This window comes from Zootermopsis nevadensis, unplaced genomic scaffold (assembly GCF_977971745.1).
Source record: "Zootermopsis nevadensis isolate Lab colony 2312 unplaced genomic scaffold, Znev_1.0 Znev_ptg000059l, whole genome shotgun sequence".
NCBI lineage: Eukaryota > Metazoa > Arthropoda > Insecta > Blattodea > Termopsidae > Zootermopsis > Zootermopsis nevadensis.
Window position 1 is genome coordinate 1,183,369 of NW_028259190.1, and position 26,040 is coordinate 1,209,408.

Genomic DNA, 26,040 nt, shown 5'->3' on the forward strand with positions numbered 1-26,040 from the left:
ACATTGCAATTGATGTACCAGAAATGTATATTCTGTTTCTTTGTGAGGCGATTTATATAAATAAATGGCGTACTATCATTCACGTATGTTTATTCCGATTCTTTCGTTACATGATACTTATTTATAGTGAGTTAGATTGGGTCATCGTTAAGCATGAATCTGCTACGTATTTGCGTCAACATCTACACTGCATCAATTTTGGAAGAAATATTTCTTGTGGAAACATTATGTAATTTTAGACGTGTTATGATGTATTACACGAATATAAGCACTAATTGTGTTATATGGGGATTGTGTGAGAGCTTAATATCGTTATTGATAAGTGGTCGTGGCCGTCTTTGCGCATCCTCCACCTCACGACTTTGATGCCTTGGTGCGAATTTCTAAAAAGCGATAAGACATAATAGAGTATGAATATCATTAACTTACCTGTGGCATGACGTCCATACAAAATTTCAATAATTTCTGAGCATTCATTCGCTTTTTCCAAAATTCGTGCGCAGGAGACCATTTTGCACTGATGCAGATTACCCCGTTTTGGTTGGTTTGGGTTAGGTTAGGTTAGGTTAGGTTAGGTTAGGTTATTGGGGCACCTACGCAGACGTTGTTGCGCAGTGCAGTCATATGACTTGCGCATGTGAGGGCACCTTGAGCTCGTTATGGTTAATTATATATTATTAAACACTCAAAAATTCGATTCCGTCACTTTAAAAAGTATATTATATTCTGGGCTTCACTTTCATACCTGATTTAATATTTCTACAAGAATATTTTATTGGACACATAATTTCAGTAATTGGAAGTACACCAATCACTTATCACTTAAATATGTTGTTATTGAATATTTCATTGTGGAAGTATATATGTTGTCACACGAAGAATAATTTATTAAAATATTTATTTAATTTTATATTACACTACATGTAATTACTACAGTGACCCCAGTCATCGTTATAAAGAATAAATATTTTCAAATTACATAGGTCCAGCTTCTGCAGTTACGCGATGTCTGTATATGATTTACGTGTTACTAACTCGTACAAACGTCTTTACTGAGCACACATGGCATGGAAATGTCTTTTCACTGAAGTCGTATGTCTCAATGTGGCGAACCGCACATATTCTTGCGTGTTATGTTGGATTGTTGTTTCAATTGTTTCTATTCTCACACGTCACCGAGAAGACATCCTTACACTGAGATTCAGTGTAGGTAGCACCCGTTAATACGTGATTTAACGGTGGTAATTAATCTTGTTAATGGTCCCGAAGAACTCTATTTCTAGAACACAAATTTAGGTTGATACTGACCGACGGAAATCGAATAATTCCAACCGTAGTTTAATGGCGACTAGTCAAATGGAATCAGCCAACTGTTCCAAGACAGAACCAGTACTGACTGGCTTCTGGTTGGTCCTCGATGCCATTCGAAAGTATTGATTTCTTTCCATTTAGGTCGTCACAGATGGCAGGTCTTATCTTTGGTTCCGTATTTTCTGCGATAGACTGCGTCCTTGTGTTTGTACGTCGTGTCCTCGAGTAAATGTGAGGCAATATTTTCGATATATTTTGTAGAAGTTTGACATAGGACACCAATATGTTACCACAAGTTTGACGTGCTCCACGAATTACGCGCCCACCAAACATTGCAATTGATGTACCAGAAATGTATATTCTGTTTCTTTGTGAGGCGATTTATATAAATAAATGGCGTACTATCATTCACGTATGTTTATTCCGATTCTTTCGTTACATGATACTTATTTATAGTGAGTTAGATTGGGTCATCGTTAAGCATGAATCTGCTACGTATTTGCGTCAACATCTACACTGCATCAATTTTGGAAGAAATATTTCTTGTGGAAACATTATGTAATTTTAGACGTGTTATGATGTATTACACGAATATAAGCACTAATTGTGTTATATGGGGATTGTGTGAGAGCTTAATATCGTTATTGATAAGTGGTCGTGGCCGTCTTTGCGCATCCTCCACCTCACGACTTTGATGCCTTGGTGCGAATTTCTAAAAAGCGATAAGACATAATAGAGTATGAATATCATTAACTTACCTGTGGCATGACGTCCATACAAAATTTCAATAATTTCTGAGCATTCATTCGCTTTTTCCAAAATTCGTGCGCAGGAGACCATTTTGCACTGATGCAGATTACCCCGTTTTGGTTGGTTTGGGTTAGGTTAGGTTAGGTTAGGTTAGGTTAGGTTATTGGGGCACCTGCGCAGACGTTGTTGCGCAGTGCAGTCATATGACTTGCGCATGTGAGGGCACCTTGAGCTCGTTATGGTTAATTATATATTATTAAACACTCAAAAATTCGATTCCGTCACTTTAAAAAGTATATTATATTCTGGGCTTCACTTTCATACCTGATTTAATATTTCTACAAGAATATTTTATTGGACACATACTTTCAGTAATTGGAAGTACACCAATCACTTATCACTTAAATATGTTGTTATTGAATATTTCATTGTGGAAGTTTATATGTTGTCACACGAAGAATAATTTGTTAAAATATTTATTTAATTTTATATTACACTACATGTAATTACTACAGTGACCCCAGTCATCGTTATAAAGAATAAATATTTTCAAATTACATAGGTCCAGCTTCTGCAGTTACGCGATGTCTGTATATGATTTACGTGTTACTAACTCGTACAAACGTCTTTACTGAGCACACATGGCATGGAAATTTCTTTTCACTGAAGTCGTATGTCTCAATGTGGCGAACCGCACATATTCTTGCGTGTTATGTTGGATTGTTGTTTCAATTGTTTCTATTCTCACACGTCACCGAGAAGACATCCTTACACTGAGATTCAGTGTAGGTAGCACCCGTTAATACGTGATTTAACGGTGGTAATTAATCTTGTTAATGGTCCCGAAGAACTCTATTTCTAGAACACAAATTTAGGTTGATACTGACCGACGGAAATCGAATAATTCCAACCGTAGTTTAATGGCGACTAGTCAAATGGAATCAGCCAACTGTTCCAAGACAGAACCAGTACTGACTGGCTTCTGGTTGGTCCTCGATGCCATTCGAAAGTATTGATTTCTTTCCATTTAGGTCGTCACAGATGGCAGGTCTTATCTTTGGTTCCGTATTTTCTGCGATAGACTGCGTCTTTGTGTTTGTACGTCGTGTTCTCGAGTAAATGTGAGGCAATATTTTTGATATATTTTGTAGAAGTTTGACATAGGACACCAATATGTTACCACACGTTTGACGTGCGCCACGAATTCCGCGTCCACCAAACATTGCAATTGATGTAACAGAGATTTATATTCAGTTTCTTTGTGAGGCCATTTATATTAATAAATGACGTACTATCATTCACTATGTTTATTCCGATTCTTTCGTTACATGATACTTATTTATAGTGAGTTAGATTGGGTCATCGTTACGCATGAATCTGCTACGTATTTGCGTCAACACCTACACTGCATCAATTTTGGAAGAAATATTTCTTGTGGAAACATTATGTAATTTTAGACGTGTTATGATGTATTACACGCATATAAGCACTAATTGTGTTATATGGGGATTGTGTGAGCGCTTAATATCGTTATTGATAAGTGGTCGTGGCCGACTTTGCTCATCCTCCACCTCACGACTTTGATGCCTTCGTGCGAATTTCTAAAAGGCGATAAGACATAATAGAGTATGAATATCATTAACTTACCTGTGGCATGACGTCCATACAAAATTTCAATAATTTCTGAGCATCCATTCGCTTTTTCCAAAATTCGTGCGCAGGAAACCATTTTGCACTGATGCAGATTACACCGTTTTGGTTGGTTTGGGTTAGGTTAGGTTAGGTTAGTGGGGCACCTGCGCAGACGTTGTTGCGCAGTGCAGTCGTATGACTTGCGCATGTGAGGGCACTTTGAGCTCGTTATGGTTTATTGTATATTATTAAACACATTCAAAAATTCGATTCAGTCACTTTAAAAAGTATATTATATTCTGGGCTTCACTTTCATACCTGATTTAATTTTTTTACAAACATATTTTATTGGACACATACTTTCAGTAATTACATGTACACCAATCACTTATCACTTAAATATGATGTTATTGAATATTTCATTGTGGAAGTATACATGTTGTCACACGAAGAATAATTTATTAAAATATTTTTTTAATTTTATATTACACTACATGTAATTACTACAGTGACCCCAGTCATCGTTATAAAGAATAAATGTTCTCAAAATACATAGGTCCAGCTTCAGAAGATACGCGATATCTGTATATGATTTACGTGATGCTAACTCGTACAAACGCCTTTACTGAGCACACATGGCATGGAAATGTCCATTCACTGAAGTCGTATGTCTCAATGTGACGAACCGCACATATTCTTGCGTGTTATGTTGGATTGTTGTTTCAATTGTTTCTATTTTCACACGTCACCGAGAAGACATCCTTACACTGAGATTCAGTGTAGGTAGCACCCGTTAATACTTGATTGAACGGCGGTAATTAATCTTGTTAATGGTCCCTAAAAACTCTATTCCTAAAACACAAAGTTACGTTGATACTGACCGACCGGTATCAAATAATCCGAACCGTAGTTTAATGGCGACTATTCCAATGGGACCTGCCGACTGTTCCAAGACAGAATCAGTACTGACTGTCTTCTGATTGGTCCTCGATGCAATTCGAAAGTATTGATTTCTTTCCATCGAGTTCGTCACAGATGGCTCGTCTTATGTTTGGTTTCGTATTTTTCCGATAGACTGCGTCATTGTGTTTGAACGTCGTGTCCTCAAGTATATGTGAGGCAATATTTTCGATATATTTTGTAGAAGTTTGACATAGGACACCAATATGTTACCACACGTTTGACGTGCGCCACGAATTCCGCGTCCACCAAACATTGCAATTGAAGTACCAGAGTTTTATATTCAGTTTCTTTGTGAGGCCATTTATATTAATAAATGACGTACCATCATTCACGTATGTTTATTTTGATTCTTTCGTTACATGATACTTATTTATAGTGAGTTAGATTGAGTCACCGTTACGCATGAATCTGCTACGTATTTGCGTCAACATCTACACTGCATCAATTTTGGAAGAAATATTTCTTGTGGAAACATTATGTAATTTTGGACGTGTTATGACATATTACACGCATATAAGCACTAATTGTGTTATATGGGGATTGTGTGAGCGCTTAATATCGTTATTGATAAGTGGTCGTGGCCGACTTTGCGCATCGTCTACCTCACGACTTTGATGCCTTCGTACGAATTTCTAAAAAGCGATAAGACATAATAGAGTATGAATATCATTAACTTACCTGTGGCATGACGTCCATACAAAATTTCAATAATTTCTGAGCATCCATTCGCTTTTTCCAAAATTCGTGCGCAGGAAACCATTTTACACTGATGCAGATTACCCCGTTTTGGTTGGCTTGGGTTAGGTTAGGTTAGGTTAGATTAGGTTAGTGGGGCACCTGCGCAGACGTTGTTGCGCAGTGCAGTCGTATGACTTGCGCATGTAAGGGTACCTTGAGCTCGTTATGGTTAATTGTATATTATTAAACACTCACAAATTCGATTCCGTCACTTTAAAAAGAATATTATATTCTGGGCTTCACTTTCATACCTGATTTAATTTTTTTACAAAGATGTTTTATTGGACACATACTTTCAGTAATTACAAGTACACCAATCACTTATCACTTAAATATGATGTTATTGAATATTTCATTGTGGAAGTATATATGTTGTCACACGAAGAATAATTTATTAAAATATTTATTTAATTTTATATTACACTACATGTACTTACTACAGTGACCCCAGTCATCGTTATAAAGAATAAATATTTTCAACTAAACTATCTGAATATCTTATGTCATTGCCACTATAAGTCGTAGCCCACAGTTGGAAGATTAATCACGAGTAATAACAACACCTGCACATGGGAATCCGTGGTCAGCCATTTCCAATCATCTCAGAGGTTCAAAACATATTTCCCTAAAATCCATCGTAATGTTTCCATGCCACTGAAGTGGCCAATTACAATAAATATTCTTTCAAACACAGTACATGCATGCCTTGTGCATCAATATTATTGAAATGCCACCTTCCTTCCTTTTATTATCCTACAAGTAACATGAGATGCACATAACCTGAGAAATTTGGTGCTATACGTGTAATAATTGTAAACTGAAATCTTCATTCAACAATATTTTCCTTAGCAGTTTGTTTACCAACAGTTGCAGTTAACCATTATTCTGGTAACAGATTAATGCATTGGAAATTACAGATAACAAATATGAAAACATGACTCCATTCTTCCACACTTTCACAGTTTGTTGATAATTTGTCAGAAGACGGCATTCTAAAATTTCCATGCAAGAAAGAGCATGTTCATGAACCTAAAAGCAGGAATGTAAATATTGTCATCTATGCTACAATGTAAGAGCTTCTGACAGTGTGTTTATATAAACCACAAATTAATAAATAAAGTTTAATCGAAATTCTTAACCCTCTTCCAGCCTAAATACTTGAAAGCACTTTTGTTCGTGGTCTTTGGTATCTTAGACATTCGAATTTTGTTCCTGTCTCCTAGTGAAATATGTTGAAATGGTGACTGTCTTTGCGTTGCCACAGCGTTCTCTTCACTTATTGGTTTCAGTTCCCACACTGTTCTAACGTAACGTTAAACTTTCGTGTGTGTGAAATGATAAGGTTTCAGTCTTTGAATAAGGGTAGGAGAGGGATAGAGATTGAAATGTTATAAGCTCTCTGCATAATGTCCTTATATTCTTTTAACAATTTCACCAGTTCATTAGTAAGAAGTGTGATGGCTCCCCCAGTGGTGAATCGTTTTCCGTTTGCTACGTGAGGAATCACATATAACCACTGTAACTGTCTGTAAAGAAATCTAAAATGTCAAGGGATTCTAAAATAACTTCATTTAAAATAGTGTCAGGTTTGCCGTAACGCAAAGAATATTTTGATGAAAATGGATTATACAAATGCTTATTACTCTGGTACATTGCAGCCAAAATACAAATTAACGCAGTTCACTTTAGGATGGCAGGAGCATGTGGGTAAGTGTAGATTAGTACTGAGGGAACGCGATAAGACCGGAAAGTTTGGATCGTGGTTACTCAGCTGCATGGAGGGAGGAACAGTCAGGCAAAATTTACCGCAGTGAGGAGATGGTCAGATTCCTGGTTCCCAAAAAAAGAGGAGGAATAATATTGTTTGTTTAAAGTGGTGCTAAAGAGAATATTTTATATTATGTTTCAGTGAACTACAGCACAGTTTACATTTACAACAAACTCATATATGATGGGTACCTGATGTAAAGTTTATGTAATCACAAATATATTTTGTATTCCTGATAACAACCACAATACTTCATGTGGACAAGAAGGAAGAAGGGCTTTAATTACGTTTCAGGTGCTTATAAGTTTACAAACTGTGGAGTGGTATTTCAGGCAGCATTTTGTTCGGCAGTGCCGTGTAGTGTTCGCGGTTGGGCATGTTCCTCAGGGGTATTGTCGGTAGATGACAGGAGAGTTCGTTAGGGTGCGCACATAATGATCATTGAATATCCCTCGTGCTCCGGCGGTTGCGGGATGTGTTCGCTGTTTTTCAGACGTTGCCGTCCCTGCGCGCGAGAAAATGGCGCAGCTCCTCTGCTGGTATTGTTTACTTCGGGCGGCGTGATGGTAGGATGCATGGCCAGTCGAGTGCAGCTTTACTCTCATATATTGCCAGGGCTTGTAAGTTTATTTGAACTGATGTTTGTCATCTTTCTCCTGTGTGAAGTACGTAAAGTGGGAAATATTTTGGTTGCACGAAAGGGCGGATTAGTTGCCAGTAGGTTATTAATGTGGTGTAGAGTGCCTTCGTAGTAAGAATTAATACTGGTCTCTCAATGCGGATGTTTATTTCTGTACATGGTTTTGTTTCAGGTAGGCGTGAATGCAAGCATATGGGATACTTCAGCCGTTACGCAGTTTCGAGTCCTTCATTACTACGGAGTTAGCAAGACTTTGCTCTGGTAGCTGACATGACCACTGTGCATGATGGACACAATTCATCAGTCGATGCGGTTGGGATGACCCACAGACTCGTGGTGGCAGCCTCTGTTTTTGTGACTTGCATGTGGAAATTCAGTTGCTGTTGATTTAAATTTGTGCAAGAGCTTATCGCAGTGAAGAAGGTAGAAGTAAGCAGCTAGGGTTACAGGTTGTAATGTTGGTTACGTGGCCACTGCACCACACCACAGTTGCCCACTTTTGATTCCTAGTGACCAAGTATGGGGTGTTCGTAGCATGCCTCACAATGCCACAAGGAAGACCTCAGGCCCTCGTGCGATTACCTTGCTTTCCGAGGAGGTGTACGGTTATAGATTAAGTGGGAGTGCCTAGTCTGTCTCAAAGAGGAGTTTGAGATCAGGGGATGTGCTGAGTAGCAACTTTCATGTGAACTGTAGCTGTAGTGTGTGTGGACTGGTTTCAACGAAGACATGGCAGACCAATTTGTCTGAATATCAGCGTTTGAGAAGATCAGTTGTGTGCGTGATGGGGAAGCAGCTTTTTTGGAGTTGGAGTTGTGAAGAACCAGACAGAACGAAGCACCTGGAGTGTTTGTTACTTGCATAAGGGATTGCATTATTCAGGTATGTTAGAGAGTAGAGTTTCTTTGCATTCCATAGATCCTTCTTAGGACTAAACCATGGGATGCAGATCAAGTCATTTCATACAATAAACATAAACTTCAGGACTTCATTCAATATACTTTTGACACAATTACAAGAACGTGTTTCACATGTGAATGTACATAACCTTCAGATTTTGCAATTCAAGTATGAAAGCTAATTTCAGTGCAGGCTTGAATACATTTATATCACAATTTAGAGTTTTAATTGTTGGTGGAAGATTATTAAATAACTTGATACGCGTATAGTACGTTCCTTTTTGACGTTTATTAGGGTTAGCATAGACTACACAAAAATTATATGCTTGTAGTTAATTTTTATTTCAGTGTTGTTGAGATTTGTCAAACTCGTTTTTTACATACAAAATAAAAGTCTAGGTGTCCATGAAACCCAAAGTTTCTGGAAATAAATATGACATGCGCCCTGATGTGGAGAAAATGTGTTTAGAGTATTACAGTAAGTGCAGTACGTGAAAGTATTATAACAATGCCGCATGGAAGTTACTGTAACTAAAACATTTGACTTCCCTTACCATTGAATCTGGCCTGCGTTGTCACTCGTTATAACTTGAAACTGTTGCTTGTGTTTTCTAGGTCGTGGAGACAGCATCTAGTGCTCTGAAGTCAAGCACGACGGATCCGTTCTACCGTCGTCAGTGCTGGGAAATAATTTGCTGTTTCTTGGTGGCATCCCTGAGTTTTAATGATGATGAGAATAGAGTGCAGCAGCTTTTCTCCTGTCCAAGGTATATAAGAGCAGTTGGAGGCAGAAGAATATTGTAAAACTAACCTCATTCTTGATATCAATAAAGTGTACAAAACAAAAGATGTTTTTCCAGCCTGATGGTACTAACATGACATAACAGATTGTTAATCACTGGCTTTTCTTCGCAGAATTGTAAGCGAGTCCCAAGGCAGTCTATGAGGCACTGATATAGATTTTTCTCTGAGCACCCAGAACTCATTATTTACTGGTACAGTGAGCCCGTTAGAGGCTGTATCACAATTAGTTTGTGTTTAGTATCCTGCCAGTACCAGGAGGCTTCTACAAGTAATGTATTTCTTTGTCATATCATAAACCCAGATTTCCCATTTGCTCTGTGCCTCTTACATCAGTTGCTGATTTAGGAAGCAGCTACTGCATTGGCCACTGCTGTGACCATTGAACATTAGGATGTGAGTGTAATTATCTGTACTCATTGTGATTGATGATCCACATGTGGAGATCTCCGCAGTCCATGGGATTCCCTACAGATTGCAGGACAAGCGAGCCAGAGCCACTCACCAGATGGAAGTCACAGGCAAGTTCATCCATTTGAGTAAATTGTTTAATAAACTTCTTTTCTGAATTACAATGCCATTATTGAAATGAGAAGACCTTTTGTCCTGAAAAGTAGTAAATGGTTTTAATGAAATAAAGAACTTGTCTATTTCTTCTATTGAGACTACAAAGAAACAATGAAGAACGTGATTTTTCTTTGCCAGTTTAAGGAACCACATTTTGAGGCTGACCTCCACATAGTTCTATAATTGAGAATGCATGGAGTTTACCTCCATGCTCCCACTGCCTCATGGCATTGCGCTTAGTCACAAGGATAACTTCAGCTGATATAGCGAACCATTAAATGTTTAAAAATCATAATCGGTGTTGGTTTTCTGTAAGTCCAAGTGGTGTTAGAACCCAAAGACCACTGTGAGAACCTGAAATCTCTCTTAAAACCACATTTAGTATGTGAACTTGTTGAAAGCGTCTGCTTCATATCTGGAAAAACCAGTAAGGAATGTTGTGTATGTTGGTAGGAGTGTTTGTTGCTGCAGCCATGAAAGAGTTACGACGGTGTTCCTTGTTTGTCACTGCACAATGGTGGCGATATCACAGGAAGCTGGTGAGTTCAGTTTTATAAATTTAGATTGTTCAACATTGAAACAATTTATATTACTGACGGTGAAGTTTCCACCTTTGCTTCCAGAAGGTATTATAAAGTGGCATTACTGATGGTGATATGGAAAATAAATCTAATTGCCCCTTGTCGGTTGAATTCACCTTAGTAGTAGAAGTGCTACAGATGTTGGCTGTGTGGTAGAGGCTTGCCATTTCTTAATCTTTCATTTACGTCCTTTCTCCATGACATCAAAACAGGCGAACCTGAAGGGCATGGACCGACTGGTGTTTATAGACTCCCTTGCTGTCATAATGGGGCACGAGGAGAGGGAGCCTTGTAAGCCGGGACACCTGGCACTTGTTCTTTTCTTGGAGACAGCGATCAACATCCTCGGCTCCAAACAGACGGCAAGCGAACTGTTCGTAAAATATCCACTGAATCAGTGGCAACGGAAGTTGCGTGGGTCTGACGTGATGTGTGTGAGTTGTAGAGTTTGTAGTTGCAGTATTATGACGTGTGGAATAATGGCCCACTTGGCGAATGTTTTAAATTTGCTGGGGGGGAGGAAAGAAAGGCTCCAGTATGAATCTGTAAGCGAGGGAGTTCAGAATTTGTCAGGTCGCTGGTTGTGACACTGTCGTGACCCGTATTTAAAGTTAACTTGTGAATGGGTTTGTAATGAACTTGACAGAATTTGTCTTCTGAAAATGTAAGGTGCTTGTTCATTGGCTAAGGTGGGAGTGTTAACTGCTTGGTGAAGTAAAACTGTGTGTTCTTAGAAGAGTGTGATGTCTTGATTTCTTGAATGTGAATGTATTTTCTCTTTCTAGGAGTAGCAGATTACGAGAAACAGAATGATCCTTCAGATTCTACTGAGCACCACGTGACCCGCGTACTGCCGGCCAGAGAAGCGTTGAAGTACGTGCGGCAACAGTTGGCAGACCGACTTGATGTCAGAAGATTAAACCTGCTGGGACAAAGAAGGAACCTCGTATCCGCAAGAGACTGATATCGGTCTGAACCAGGCATTCGTTGTGTGAGTACATGAGCATTAGAATGTATTTGATGCGGTTGTCGTGTGAGAGAGATGAGTCTGTCCAATTTTATTAGGTACTTTAGATGTTGTGACTTAAAGCGTGAGATTTGATATGTTGAAAGACGTAAATGTGGTGAGGGATTGGCATTATTGCAGTATCTGTGGTATGCTAGAGGCATTCATGATTCTCTAGTGAATATATTGTTCATAGGACACCAAAATTGGAGGTTAGGTGTAGCTTGTAGACGAGGGTGGTGACTATTTGTGATAAGGTTTTGTTACACGTGAGATGTGTGCAGTGCTGAGGAGCCTTTAATGTGGTCTGTTTACTAATTAATAAGTGAGCATTTGCCAGTGTAAGTAATTTAGTTTTGTGCACAGTGAGCGGAGCTGCCGGGATATTTTCTGTGCTTTTGGTTAATTTTGAGAGTTTGCTGTGTTGAGCAAGGGGATCGGTTACGAAACTTGTAAGTTTGTGATGTGGTGTTCGTTATGAATTCGGATTTGCTTGCAAAAATGGAGATGACTGTCAGAGGTTCCATTTTTTTGAGACTTAACCATAAGTTGAGAGTTGTCAGGTATCAGTCTCATAGACATGTGATGAGGCTCAGTATTACTTCTGGTATATTCCGTGGTTGGTGGTGGGGTAAGGGGATTTGCATTAGGATCGAGGAGTGGTGTGGTTGGTTGGAACCAAGTATAGAAAGGCAGTGCCACTTATGTTTAAATATCAGTGTTGTAATGCAGTTTGGAATATGCAGGGTTCCTAATGACGTAGGATGTGGAAAGAGGCAACTCCATTCTGAATGAATCTGGTTTCATGTGGAATGTCACGGCCATTGCACTTTGGAATTTCCTGGAAACTCGGCTATGCTGTCAGAGGAATTTTGCACTTATCTTCATCCAATATTGTTTCCTTCCACACAAGAGACTGAGCTACTGTCGCAGTTTAAAATATAAGGTGACATTTTCATTGATCTGTCTTTTACGCGAACATTTGTCATTTCAGAGTTGGTGACCTTGAAATAATGACTTTCTGTACAGACTGGATGCAGCGGCTTGTCACCGTTTAGATTCAGCTGTAACGAGTATTGCCCAGGTAAATGTTAGGTGGAGGGAATATGTTGTTTGTGGCAATTCTTACGAATATAGAATATCACAAGTTCTTATCTTATAAAAGAATTATTAAGAAATCTGTGAAACCGCCCTCCACTCTCTCCATATTAATTTTGATTAAACTGATCTTTGCCCGTGGACGTCGTGGTCTCCTACAATTGAACAAAGTTTGAGGTAAGGGATTCCTAATTATAAATATTGTTGTTCATCACATTTAATGTTTTCGTCTGCATTTGTGAACTCGTGTAAGAGAATTAAACTTTTTTAACACAATTTCAAGTAACATTAGATTGATTTCTGTTTGTTCACGGCATCATTTATAATAAAAGAATATTCCAGTAGGCAATTAACATTTTACAATTTTAAAGGAATTAAACGTGTTTCGTAGCCCAGAATCTTAATAAAAATATGTGGATCTTAAGAAGTGGGGTTTATATTCTGAACAATAATTCTAACGCTTTTCATCTCTTGATACATCGACATTATTAAAGCGTTTTAGGGAACTGAAAGAAATTGTATTCCGGATTTAGAAGAATAAATATTGAAGAATCTCCCTCTCATTATCTCCTACATCAGCAGATTAAATCCGGGGAATGATTGCTATTATTGAGTGCAAAGTATTTATGGGTGCAAAACGTGGTCTTTCACATTGAGGGAGGAACATAGACTGAGGAGCTCTGAGAACAGAGTGTCGAGGAAGATGTTTGGACCCAAAATGGGAGTGGGACGGATAACAGAGAAAAATGCATGACGAGCTCCTCAGCCGATGTTTTTAGGGCGAGTTGAAAGTTTACAAGGCCTGAAGGGAACACCTCGGCGTAGGTGGGAAGATAACATTAAGACAAATCTTACGGAGATGGGTCTCAATGGAGTGAACTGGATGCAACTGACTCAGGATAGACCCCGGTGGCGGGCTTTTGTGAACACGATGATGTACCCGACAGACATTAAGGTGGCTCATAAATCCTTTGAAAGTGTGACAAAGTTCAAATACTTGGGAACAACAAAAACGATTCAAAATGATGCTCACGACGAAGTTAGGAGGAGACTAAATTCCGGAAATGCTTGCTACTTCTCAGTCCAAAATATTTTGTCTTCCGTCTGATTTCTAAGAACCTGAAAATTAAAGTATACAAAACAATTATCTTGCCTGTTGTTTTGTATGGGTGCAAAACATGGTCTCTCACTCAGAGGGAGGAACACGGATTGCAGGTGTTTGAGAATCGGATGTTGAGGAGGATATTTGGGCCTAGGAGGGAAGACGATGGGGCGTGGAGAAAACTGCATAATGATGTTCTCCTCTCCCAGTATTGTCAGGGTGATTAAGTCGAGAAGAATGAGATGGGTGGAACATGTAGCGCGCATGGATGGGGCAAGTGGTGTGCACCGGGAAGCCTGAGGGGGAGAGACCTAGACGTAGATGGGAAGATAATGTCAGGCGGGATCTGTGGGAGATAGGAGTTGAAGGAGACTGGATTTTGTTGGCCCAAGACAGGGTCCGGTGGAGGGCTTTGGTTAATTCGGTGATGAACCTTCGGGTTCGGTAAGCCATCTAGTTAGTTAGTCAATCGGTCAACGACATGGCCAGCTTTCTTATTAATTATGATTGTCCCAGTTGGCGCTACTCGCAACAGTTACCTTCGTTGCAACTAAAGGTATGACATTTTATTTTACATCCATTGTCCTAGGACTGTGCGAGTTTATGTCAAGAACTTCTTTACAGTTCGTGTACTGATTAAGTTACAAGTTCACGCTGAAACCTGTAGCAACTAGATATCCCACCCGATATGTAGGACTGTTTGTAGTGGCAGCGTGCTGCAATGGAGTGCGATACTGACCGGGTTAATACGACCCACACAATCGTATGTCCCAGTGACGCATTAAACCACGGAAGACATTGTAAACAACCTTGACTTAATCACATTAACGTATAGATGCTTCTGGAGTGTGTGCCCATAAGAATAGCAGTAACTTGGGTGTGCTGTTTGAATGGATTTATCTGAAATGACACATGGGAATACCTCCCCCTACAAGCGTTGATGGGTACCTCATTCAGGCGTAAGCTCCCAGTCTATTTGCGCAAACGCAATTATGACAGAAACAATATCTGCTGTGGAAACCTCAAATCTTACAATATAGTTCTGGTTTGAGGGGGTAAGTAGAGGATTACATGACCTACCAAGCTAAGATGCTAGCCAAACCTCGACTGCTAACACTTAATTGTTCATCATGGAAGATAAATTACGATCCAAAAACTCAACTGCCAAAGTTTTAACTCCCCTGACCCCCATCCCGGAGTGGGGTTTGGCCAACACTTTTGAAAAAGTCACGCTTTGCCACTGTGGGAATTCCTTTTCGAAATTTTTTGCTCAGAATATAACTTGGGCCAAGCTGGTGCGGCATTACTTTTCTCTCTTTAACTCCCTCTGCATTTATGACCTCCTCCCCCCCACCCCCCCCATCTGGACACATCACATCAACTGGATGCTGTATGGACGTAGAATACCACACGGCAAACACATACGTACTGTGGCAAAGTCCGTCATAAATAAATATGAATCTGCCTTCAATGTGTGGATAATGGCAACCCATATCAACATGAGTACCATCAGACATACATGAATGTACAAAAGAAATGTATCTAATCTCGATCTTGTGTGTACATGGGATATACGGATATCCGCACGTAGGAACGTTGAAACTTCGATATCAGCAGACGTGCGTGATTACACCAAACGCACTGATGATAATGTTTGGCATGTATTGCCTTACGTCAGTGGTCCCCAACCTTTTTGTGCCCAAGGGCACATTTGAGAGTTTATGAGATCGTGGCGGGCACCAACCAATTAACAAAGCCAAATTTTCTTTTCTCTGGACAAATAAGATACGGACACCAAATAATACACAAAACAACACGACGTTTATTGATACAAGAAACCACGCAATCAAAGATACGTACTTTTATAAGTACAATTATTATTACTCAAGTGGGAAGTTAGTGTGATGTTTGGCGCTGCATTTTATCGGCCAGTTTTTCAAATTTGGGAGAGTAGGATGATGTTGCTGCTCGCAATCGTCAAGATGGGCATTAGTACGTAGAGAACTGTGCTTTGATTTTATAATGTTCATGGTTGAACGGCCTTTATTATTCAGTATAACCTCTTTCCGTATCAACGCGGGCACCGCGTTGGGGACCACTGTTGTACATTATTTCGCCCTCACATCTTCGTCAGTTATCAGAGTGATTATTCTCTTGTAACATTGATGTCACTGTTAGGTCAAGGTCATGACAAAGTCAAGACAAGATCGCCCCAATAGTTTGCCAGATAGAGGTCTTTAAAATTTTCAAGGTCATACGTATTTATGCCAAACGGCAAATACCTGATTGACCATACTCATGTCAAAATGAGGTCACGTATAGGTCAAGGAAGCCACGACAAATTCGGCCCAATAGTTTCGTAGATACTGGTCTTAAAAAATCTCAAGGTTGTATCTTCTCACCAATATTTCTGCTAGCCAGCCACCCTAGGGCCACACCCTTTACCCCAGGGCCACTACCCCAGTCGCACCCCTTCCCAGGGCTATCCCCTTCTTTGGGCCAACCCTCATGATCACCCCTACCCAAGATCGCCCCCCCGGGACCATCCCCTCAGGATCCCTGCAGCATCACCATATCCCAGGAACCACAGGATCCCCTAGGACCCCAGGATTCCCTGGACACTGCCCTCTAGGATCACGGCAGGATCCCCGAAGACAATCACCTCTAGGATCCCCTATAACCCCCTCCAGGATTCCTCGGATTTACCAGGACTCCCCATGACCATCCTAGTATTCCCCACAGATTTCCTAGGATCCCCACCAAGGATTCCCTACCCAGATCTAGCAGAATCTGCCACCAAACATTTCCAACAGAATTTCCCACGATCGCAACCCATGATTCCCAGGATATTCCCCTGGATTCACCACATAATATTACCCACGATCCTGCAGGATTCCCCACCAAAAATCACCATATTATCCCACATAGGATCTACAACCAGAATTCAAAACGGGCGCCCTAACCCCCGCGCCCTAACCCCCGCGCCCTAACCCCCCCGCGCCCCACGAAGGGAGGTGGAGGCCCAGGCCGTTTCTTGAGCGAGCAGAGGCGCGGACCCGGCTCCGGACAATGGCCCGGGCGCCTGGTGGCGGGTTCCAACGAACCGCCCGAGTCGGACGAGTCCAACTCGTTGGCTTTGCGCTCGCACGCTACGCAAAACAGGACCTCGTGGTCGAGGCGAATCGTTCAACTCTTTCGACTAACCGACCTGGCAACAGATCTTGTCTAGGGGATATAGCAGGAACATAGTAAGATTAGGTATAATGAGAGGACCACTCAAAATTCGAAAATAGTACCAGCAACGAAAGCGCGGTAATTGATATGGAATAATACCGACAGGGGGGCTCAACCCCAGCCGCTAAGTGGTCATAGGAACTTAAAACAAACCTCTTAAAGCAAAATAACCTCTTGCGCCCTCTGTGCGGGACGGCGCTTGTGGTGGGTCCCGATGTTCCCGCACAGAGGACGCTGCCATTTATTTTATGTTTTTGAGCCTTGTTTTATTCTGTACGACCATTTACAGGACCCTCGGTCCCGCGATTTGGTTTCATTCGATTAAATCATTGAGTTTTCGCTGCTCGTAGTATTTTCGCTTTTAGTGTTTTATTACTGGACGTATAATTTTATCTGCCCCTTAGTCATCTCTGCCGACACGCGTTGGATGAGTTTTTCATCTTTGCCTTTCCCAGCATGCTCCGCGAAACTTGTTTCCTCGAACAAGTTGAGTTCTTTCCGTTTGTCTGTCTCCTGCTTCGGTACAGCGCGTATGTACGCAGTCTTTAGGTAAGTTGGGGCTTCAGTCGGCCATTTTGATATTACGTCTCAGCTTGTGTTTGGTTTAATTCTCGATTTATTCGACAGCCAAAGAGTTGTTGAAGGTTTCGTGGTAGTAGTACGAGGCTCTAAAGAATGCAGGCGATTTCGTGATAGTGAAAATACTAACCGATTTTCTCTAGAAATTACAAACGTCTTTGAGTTAGATTTTATTAACCCTTGCACCATTGAAAATGTAATCCTGGAATCTGAAGCGAAAATAATAATAATAAATTCTTATTGTGTGGATTTACACCTCTTTTGCCATTCACTGTACGTGTAATGTAAGCACAAATCGATGAAAATTGTAATATTGATTATAATTGACTCCTGGATTTGACCTTATCATAATGAATACAGATTTAACCTGGTCGGATAGATAACGACCCTGACTTATCGGCATTTCTGTCTGGCGGCTTTACAGGTGAATTACGTCGCTTTTCCATGGAGAAAGTGGAGTGATATAAGATCGTCTATATATTTTTCTCTAGGACTGTGACACGCACATGCGAGAGTACATGTGTCCTGTTGTGTGTCCCCGGGTGCTACGTCTTGTACAACGCGAACCCGCTTAAGTCATTCAAGGTGAGTTGCATGAAATATTCCGTCCTCTGAAGTAGAGAGTTCTGAAAGTACGTTGAGAGAAAAACTTATATTGCGTGCTGTTCCCGATACAACGTGACTTGGCCTACGTCACACAAGACAAGATGGCCGAAATGACGTTGCAACACTGAACTAAGTATTCTGAGATATTATTCTATTTTACGTTTTGATTGTTCTGTGATTCTGCCCACGCATTCCGTCTCCTTCTAGGTCAGTGGTAACAACCACGTGACACTCGTTCAAGACTTGAGGTTTACGGTGCGGTGAGGATGACGGCCGCTTACATCGTGAGGTCGCTAACACGACAACCCGAAAATTATATTACAGCAGCAGCGAACTAAGGACTCCGGTGAGTACAATGAGAAATTGTCAGATAATGCCCACTGATCGAGTTTCAGAGCGTACGTACAGAAGCGACGTAATTATAAATTCTTGTCATTATGTCTGCTTTGAGGTGATTGGCGGAGCCCTCTTCACATTCACGGTGATTATGATATCATCATTCTTCATCGCCGTCGTGAACCTCTGAACCAGAAGATTTTTCCACGTCTCGCTCCTGGACGCTGCTCTGTGACGTCGTCTGGCTCGAGACGTCTCAAACGATGAGGCACCAGCGAGCGATGGACTCGGGTGAGTACGGTGATGTATTATTTCGAGGTCGATTCAAAATTATAATGACTTTCGTAGATAGTGTTCTGTGGGAAATTAGAAATTAGTATGTCTCGACGGTAATGTAGTGTCTGAGTAAAGCCTGGTCTGCGTGGATGGGGTTTCGCGAAGGTACCGATATCGCCAAAATCAAAGAATGTTTGAAACCCCCCCCCTACGTACGGTAAGGAATCGAGTTCTTTTATGAGTTGGAAACAGAAAGGAAAAGTTACAGATCATTTGAGAATTGTTGATGGGAAAGATTGGAAAAGGAGAAAATGCAGACAATCACAGAGACGTTGCGTGTCCGGTGATAGACACGCACACTTGCGGTATGAGACCAGTTTCTTGCTTCTGTCTTGTTGTAAACATGTACGGCAGTCATCGTGTAGCTGACAGTCGTTTAACTGGTCAAAGCCTTTCTCTTCGTGTATAGACACAGAAATTTTAAAAACTGACTGGTCGTCCTTACGTCATTTCTGTTGGATAAATTTCGTAAGGAAATGCTGTTGGTGTTAGGTGGACCGAGTATTGCGTACGGAGTCTGTATTGATTTGGATTAGTCGTCTGCCAGGGACGCGACTGAATAGGCGTCCTTTACGCGGTGATGGAATTAGACAGAGCTGCTAGAATGTAGCGCTGTGTAGAGCAGAGGTTCTCAAAATATGGAGAAACATTTTCAACATCCTTTGCTTGATTGAGGCAGTCATCAGAACGAAGTATCGTTCTGCGTTGTATCCCGAAGGATGGTGATGGGATACAGGAGCGTAGACCAAGAGGAAGTGCGTTGATATTCAAGTCCACTTGTAGCAACACAGTAGAGATATGTATTGAATTAAAGCTACACCAGTTTACAGTATCTCGAGTCAGAAAATTATGAAGGCGTAATTTATAACAGTTATAATTACTCTTCGCTAATAAAAATTGCAGTTTTGTGGACTTTCAGTTTATTCTGTGTATAGTAATATAAAATATCGTCAAATTGAGTACCTGATCTATTTTCCTAATCAATGAAACTGAAGCTTTACAAGTGCAAGGAAACCGAAATTTGAGTCTATCGTGAGTCACTGCAGTCTGATTCACATCTCTAGATACTCTTTATACAAAAACACAGTTTAATATTAAGTCTCACCGCTACTAAATCTTCCGAAATAATTCATTCCCTTCCTAAGAGGGCTCATAAATAAACTTTTTGTGTGCTCTTTGAAATGAAAAAATAAGCATCATTAACCCCATGAAGCCGTAGGTCGTCTGAATTATATTTAAGAATTCAGTCCGTACCGCGAAGAGAAAACACTCTTCACCATTACGAAGATCAACTGGTTAACGCTGTTTAAGGAAATGATCGCTGTTTATTCCGAGAATCATAGTTCGTCTGATTAATATTTAAGAATTCAGTCCGTACCGCGAAGAAAACACAACTCTTCACCATTACGAAGATCAACTGGTTAACGCTGTTTAAGGAAATGATCGCTGTTCATTCCGAGAATCGTAGTTCGTCTGAATAATATTTAAGAATCCAGTCCGTACCGCGAAGAAAACACAACTCTTCACCATTACGAAGATCAACTGGTTAACGCTGTTTAAGGAAATGATCGCTGTTTATTTCGAGAATCGTAGTTCGTCTGAATAATATTTAAGAATCCAGTCCGTACCGCGAAGAAAACACAACTCTTCACCATTACGAAGATCAACTGCTTAACGCTGTTTAAGGAAATGATCGCTGTTTATTCCGAGAATCATAGTTCGTCTGAATTATATTTAAGAATTCAGTCCGTACCGCGAAGAAAACACAACTCTTCACCATTACGAAGATCAACTGCTTAACGCTGTTTAAGGAAATGATCGCTGTTTATTCCGAGAATCATAGTTCGTCTGAATTATATTTAAGAATTCAGTCCGTACCGCGAAGAAAACACAACTCTTCACCATTACGAAGATCAACTGGTTAACGCTGTTTAAGGAAATGATCGCTGTTTATTCCGAGAATCGTAGTTCGTCTGAATTATATTTAAGAATTCAGTCCGTACCGCGAAGAAAACACAACTCTTCACCATTACGAAGATCAACTGGTTAACGCTGTTTAAGGAAATGATCGCTGTTTATTCCGAGAATCATAGTTCGTCTGAATTATATTTAAGAATTCAGTCCGTACCGCGAAGAAAACACAACTCTTCACCATTACGAAGATCAACTGCTTAACGCTGTTTAAGGAAATGATCGCTGTTTATTCCGAGAATCATAGTTCGTCTGAATTATATTTAAGAATTCAGTCCGTACCGCGAAGAAAACACAACTCTTCACCATTACGAAGATCAACTGCTTAACGCTGTTTAAGGAAATGATCGCTGCTTATTCCGAGAATCATAGTTCGTCTGAATTATATTTAAGAATTCAGTCCGTACCGCGAAGAAAACACAACTCTTCACCATTACGAAGATCAACTGGTTAACGCTGTTTAAGGAAATGATCGCTGTTTATTCCGAGAATCATAGTTCGTCTGAATTATATTTAAGAATTCAGTCCGTACCGCGAAGAAAACACAACTCTTCACCATTACGAAGATCAACTGCTTAACGCTGTTTAAGGAAATGATCGCTGTTTATTCCGAGAATCGTAGTTCGTCTGAATTATATTTAAGAATTCAGTCCGTACCGCGAAGAAAACACAACTCTTCACCATTACGAAGATCAACTGCTTAACGCTGTTTAAGGAAATGATCGCTGTTTATTCCGAGAATCATAGTTCGTCTGAATTATATTTAAGAATTCAGTCCGTACCGCGAAGAAAACACAACTCTTCACCATTACGAAGATCAACTGGTTAACGCTGTTTAAGGAAATGATCGCTGTTTATTCCGAGAATCATAGTTCGTCTGAATTATATTTAAGAATTCAGTCCGTACCGCGAAGAGAAAACACTCTTCACCATTACGAAGATCAACTGGTTAACGCTGTTTAAGGAAATGATCGCTGTTTATTCCGAGAATCATAGTTCGTCTGATTAATATTTAAGAATTCAGTCCGTACCGCGAAGAAAACACAACTCTTCACCATTACGAAGATCAACTGCTTAACGCTGTTTAAGGAAATGATCGCTGTTTATTCCGAGAATCATAGTTCGTCTGAATTATATTTAAGAATTCAGTCCGTACCGCGAAGAAAACACAACTCTTCACCATTACGAAGATCAACTGGTTAACGCTGTTTAAGGAAATGATCGCTGTTTATTCCGAGAATCATAGTTCGTCTGAATTATATTTAAGAATTCAGTCCGTACCGCGAAGAAAACACAACTCTTCACCATTACGAAGATCAACTGGTTAACGCTGTTTAAGGAAATGATCGCTGTTTATTCCGAGAATCATAGTTCGTCTGATTAATATTTAAGAATTCAGTCCGTACCGCGAAGAAAACACAACTCTTCACCATTACGAAGATCAACTGGTTAACGCTGTTTAAGGAAATGATCGCTGTTTATTCCGAGAATCATAGTTCGTCTGATTAATATTTAAGAATTCAGTCCGTACCGCGAAGAAAACACAACTCTTCACCATTACGAAGATCAACTGGTTAACGCTGTTTAAGGAAATGATCGCTGTTTATTCCGAGAATCATAGTTCGTCTGAATAATATTTAAGAATCCAGTCCGTACCGCGAAGAAAACACAACTCTCCACCATTACGAAGATCAACTGGTTAACGCTGTTTAAGGAAATGATCGCTGTTTATTCCGAGAATCATAGTTCGTCTGAATTATATTTAAGAATTCAGTCCGTACCGCGAAGAAAACACAAGTCTTCACCATTACGAAGATCAACTGGTTAACGCTGTTTAAGGAAATGATCGCTGTTTATTCCGAGAATCATAGTTCGTCTGAATTATATTTAAGAATTCAGTCCGTACCGCGAAGAAAACACAACTCTTCACCATTACGAAGATCAACTGGTTAACGCTGTTTAAGGAAATGATCGCTGTTTATTCCGAGAATCATAGTTCGTCTGAATTATGTTTAAGAATTCAGTCCGTACCGCGAAGAAAACACAACTCTTCACCATTACGAAGATCAACTGGTTAACGCTGTTTAAGGAAATGATCGCTGTTTATTCCGAGAATCATAGTTCGTCTGAATAATATTTAAGAATTCAGTCCGTACCGCGAAGAAAACACAACTCTTCACCATTACGAAGATCAACTGGTTAACGCTGTTTAAGGAAATGATCGCTGTTTATTCCGAGAATCATAGTTCGTCTGAATTATATTTAAGAATTCAGTCCGTACCGCGAAGAAAACACAACTCTTCACCATTACGAAGATCAACTGGTTAACGCTGTTTAAGGAAATGATCGCTGTTTATTCCGAGAATCATAGTTCGTCTGATTAATATTTAAGAATTCAGTCCGTACCGCGAAGAAAACACAACTCTTCACCATTACGAAGATCAACTGGTTAACGCTGTTTAAGGAAATGATCGCTGTTTATTCCGAGAATCATAGTTCGTCTGATTAATATTTAAGAATTCAGTCCGTACCGCGAAGAAAACACAACTCTTCACCATTACGAAGATCAACTGGTTAACGCTGTTTAATGAAATGATCGCTGTTTATTCCGAGAATCATAGTTCGTCTGAATAATATTTAAGAATCCAGTCCGTACCGCGAAGAAAACACAACTCTTCACCATTACGAAGATCAACTGCTTAACGCTGTTTAAGGAAATGATCGCTGTTTATTCCGAGAATCGTAGTTCGTCTGAATAATATTTAAGAATCCAGTCCGTACCGCGAAGAAAACACAACTCTTCACCATTACGAAGATCAACTGGTTAACGCTGTTTAAGGAAATGATCGCTGTTTATTCCGAGAATCGTAGTTCGTCTGAATAATATTTAAGAATCCAGTCCGTACCGCGAAGAAAACACAACTCTTCAGCATTACGAAGATCGACTGGTTAACGCTGTTTAAGGAAATGATCGCTGTTTATTCCGAGAATCATAGTTCGTCTGAATTATATTTAAGAATTCAGTCCGTACCGCGAAGAAAACACAACTCTTCACCATTACGAAGATCAACTGCTTAACGCTGTTTAAGGAAATGATCGCTGTTTATTCCGAGAATCATAGAGAGAGAGAGAGAAGAGAGAAAGTGGGGGGTAGTAGCGATAGGCACTACTGTAATAAATGGGGGAGGGGTATAAAGTTGGTTGTGGGCTACGAAGGTTCCCAGGCAGTGCCCGCTCGTCCTTCTGGTATGAATAAGTTTAGTGAGGACAAGGGATTTAGGAGACAGGATGGGGTAAGAAATAGGGTAGGGGGGGAGTTGGTTCGGGTCTTTGCGTTAATTTTGAATTTTGATATTGGCCTTGGGGGTGGCGTTAGGAATAATTTACGTTAATTTTGGGGGGGGGCTACTATAGAGCGGAATTTTGATATTACTCTGAGAGGGCTGCATGGGAGGCATGCAGAGCAACGTGGAGTTTGGGTACCAACTCAGCATTTGCTCTAGTACCGAGGAAAACCACGGAAAACCTTGGTCGAGTTGGCCGGTCGCAGGACCTTCCGGATGCGTGCTGCTGACTTCTAGCCAGCAGTCCGGCATTTAAAATCGCGAGCCCTAACGGTAGCCTCTGTCCGTGCGCTTCCTTTATTAAGAACTGATACATTTTTTTTTCTTTTCATTTTTACATAGATTTGTTTTGGATAAGAAACGACCAACTTGGCTCGTTGCTTATCCAATTACAAAAAAAAAAGTTTCAATTCACATTCCATAAATCATTTTTCCATTTTCATGCCGTGGTCGTCTTGTCTTGTGTCCGTTGGTTCACGGTCGGTCCAGCGTAGGGGAGTGGTCGATGTGACCGCCTATGGACTGGACTCTCCGGGGTACCTATAACGGGCTGGTGGTGCTCTGTAGTGGGGGCTACAAAAGAAAAGCTGAGGTTTAGCTGCGTTTATGCAGGAGGTGAAGGAATTTTAAGGTGTGCTGTTGGGCTAATGTTACAGAACAATGTACTACAGAGGCAATCCTCTGACCGTTTATTGAGCAAAAGGATTGGAGGATTTCGCGGGTTGTGTTACCTCGCAAGAAGGGCTCGGGGGCGGAGGTATTTGTCAATGCTGGGATCGTACTGTCCCGAGAATCATAGTTCGTCTGAATTATATTTAAGAATTCAGTCCGTACCGCGAAGAAAACACAACTCTTCACCATTACGAAGATCAACTGCTTAACGCTGTTTAAGGAAATGATCGCTGTTTATTCCGAGAATCGTAGTTCGTCTGAATAATATTTAAGAATCCAGTCCGTACCGCGAAGAAAACACAACTCTTCACCATTACGAAGATCAACTGGTTAACGCTGTTTAAGGAAATGATCGCTGTTTATTCCGAGAATCGTAGTTCGTCTGAATAATATTTAAGAATCCAGTCCGTACCGCGAAGAAAACACAACTCTTCACCATTACGAAGATCAACTGGTTAACGCTGTTTAAGGAAATGATCGCTGTTTATTCCGAGAATCGTAGTTCGTCTGATTAATATTTAAGAATTCAGTCCGTACCGCGAAGAAAACACAACTCTTCACCATTACGAAGATCAACTGGTTAACGCTGTTTAAGGAAATGATCGCTGTTTATTCCGAGAATCATAGTTCGTCTGATTAATATTTAAGAATCCAGTCCGTACCGCGAAGAAAACACAACTCTTCACCATTACGAAGATCAACTGCTTAACGCTGTTTAAGGAAATGATCGCTGTTTATTCCGAGAATCGTAGTTCGTCTGATTAATATTTAAGAATTCAGTCCGTACCGCGAAGAAAACACAACTCTTCACCATTACGAAGATCAACTGGTTAACGCTGTTTAAGGAAATGATCGCTGTTTATTCCGAGAATCATAGTTCGTCTGAATTATATTTAAGAATCCAGTCCGTACCGCGAAGAAAATACAACTCTTCACCATTACGAAGATCAACTGGTTAACGCTGTTTAAGGAAATGATCGCTGTTTATTCCGAGAATCATAGTTCGTCTGAATTATATTTAAGAATTCAGTCCGTACCGCGAAGAAAACACAACTCTTCACCATTACGAAGATCAACTGGTTAACGCTGTTTAAGGAAATGATCGC

The 26,040-nt window shown here is 40.4% G+C and overlaps 1 protein-coding gene across 2 annotated transcripts in view; it reads left to right on the top strand.

Annotated features, from left to right (window-relative positions):
• The window catches only part of LOC147871313 (transcription-associated protein 1-like), a 65,809-nt gene that overhangs the window by 31,840 nt on the left and 7,929 nt on the right, over window positions 1–26,040 (top strand). The window contains exons 5-14 of one of the 2 annotated variants that reach the window (XM_087339986.1): window positions 7,656–7,782; window positions 7,975–8,684; window positions 9,317–9,468; window positions 9,948–10,023; window positions 10,523–10,608; window positions 10,863–11,084; window positions 11,436–11,641; window positions 12,651–12,740; window positions 18,161–18,621; window positions 18,727–18,902. In XM_087339986.1, coding sequence (XP_087196112.1) covers window positions 10,011–10,023; window positions 10,523–10,608; window positions 10,863–11,084; window positions 11,436–11,441 — 327 coding nt within the window. In that variant the 5' untranslated portion in view covers window positions 7,656–7,782; window positions 7,975–8,684; window positions 9,317–9,468; window positions 9,948–10,010 and the 3' untranslated portion in view covers window positions 11,442–11,641; window positions 12,651–12,740; window positions 18,161–18,621; window positions 18,727–18,902. Of the gene's footprint in view, window positions 1–7,655; window positions 7,783–7,974; window positions 8,685–9,316; window positions 9,469–9,947; window positions 10,024–10,522; window positions 10,609–10,862; window positions 11,085–11,435; window positions 11,642–12,650; window positions 12,741–14,453; window positions 17,640–18,160; window positions 18,622–18,726; window positions 18,903–26,040 lie in introns of those variants that run through there. The other variant, XM_087339987.1, reaches the window with a different exon arrangement.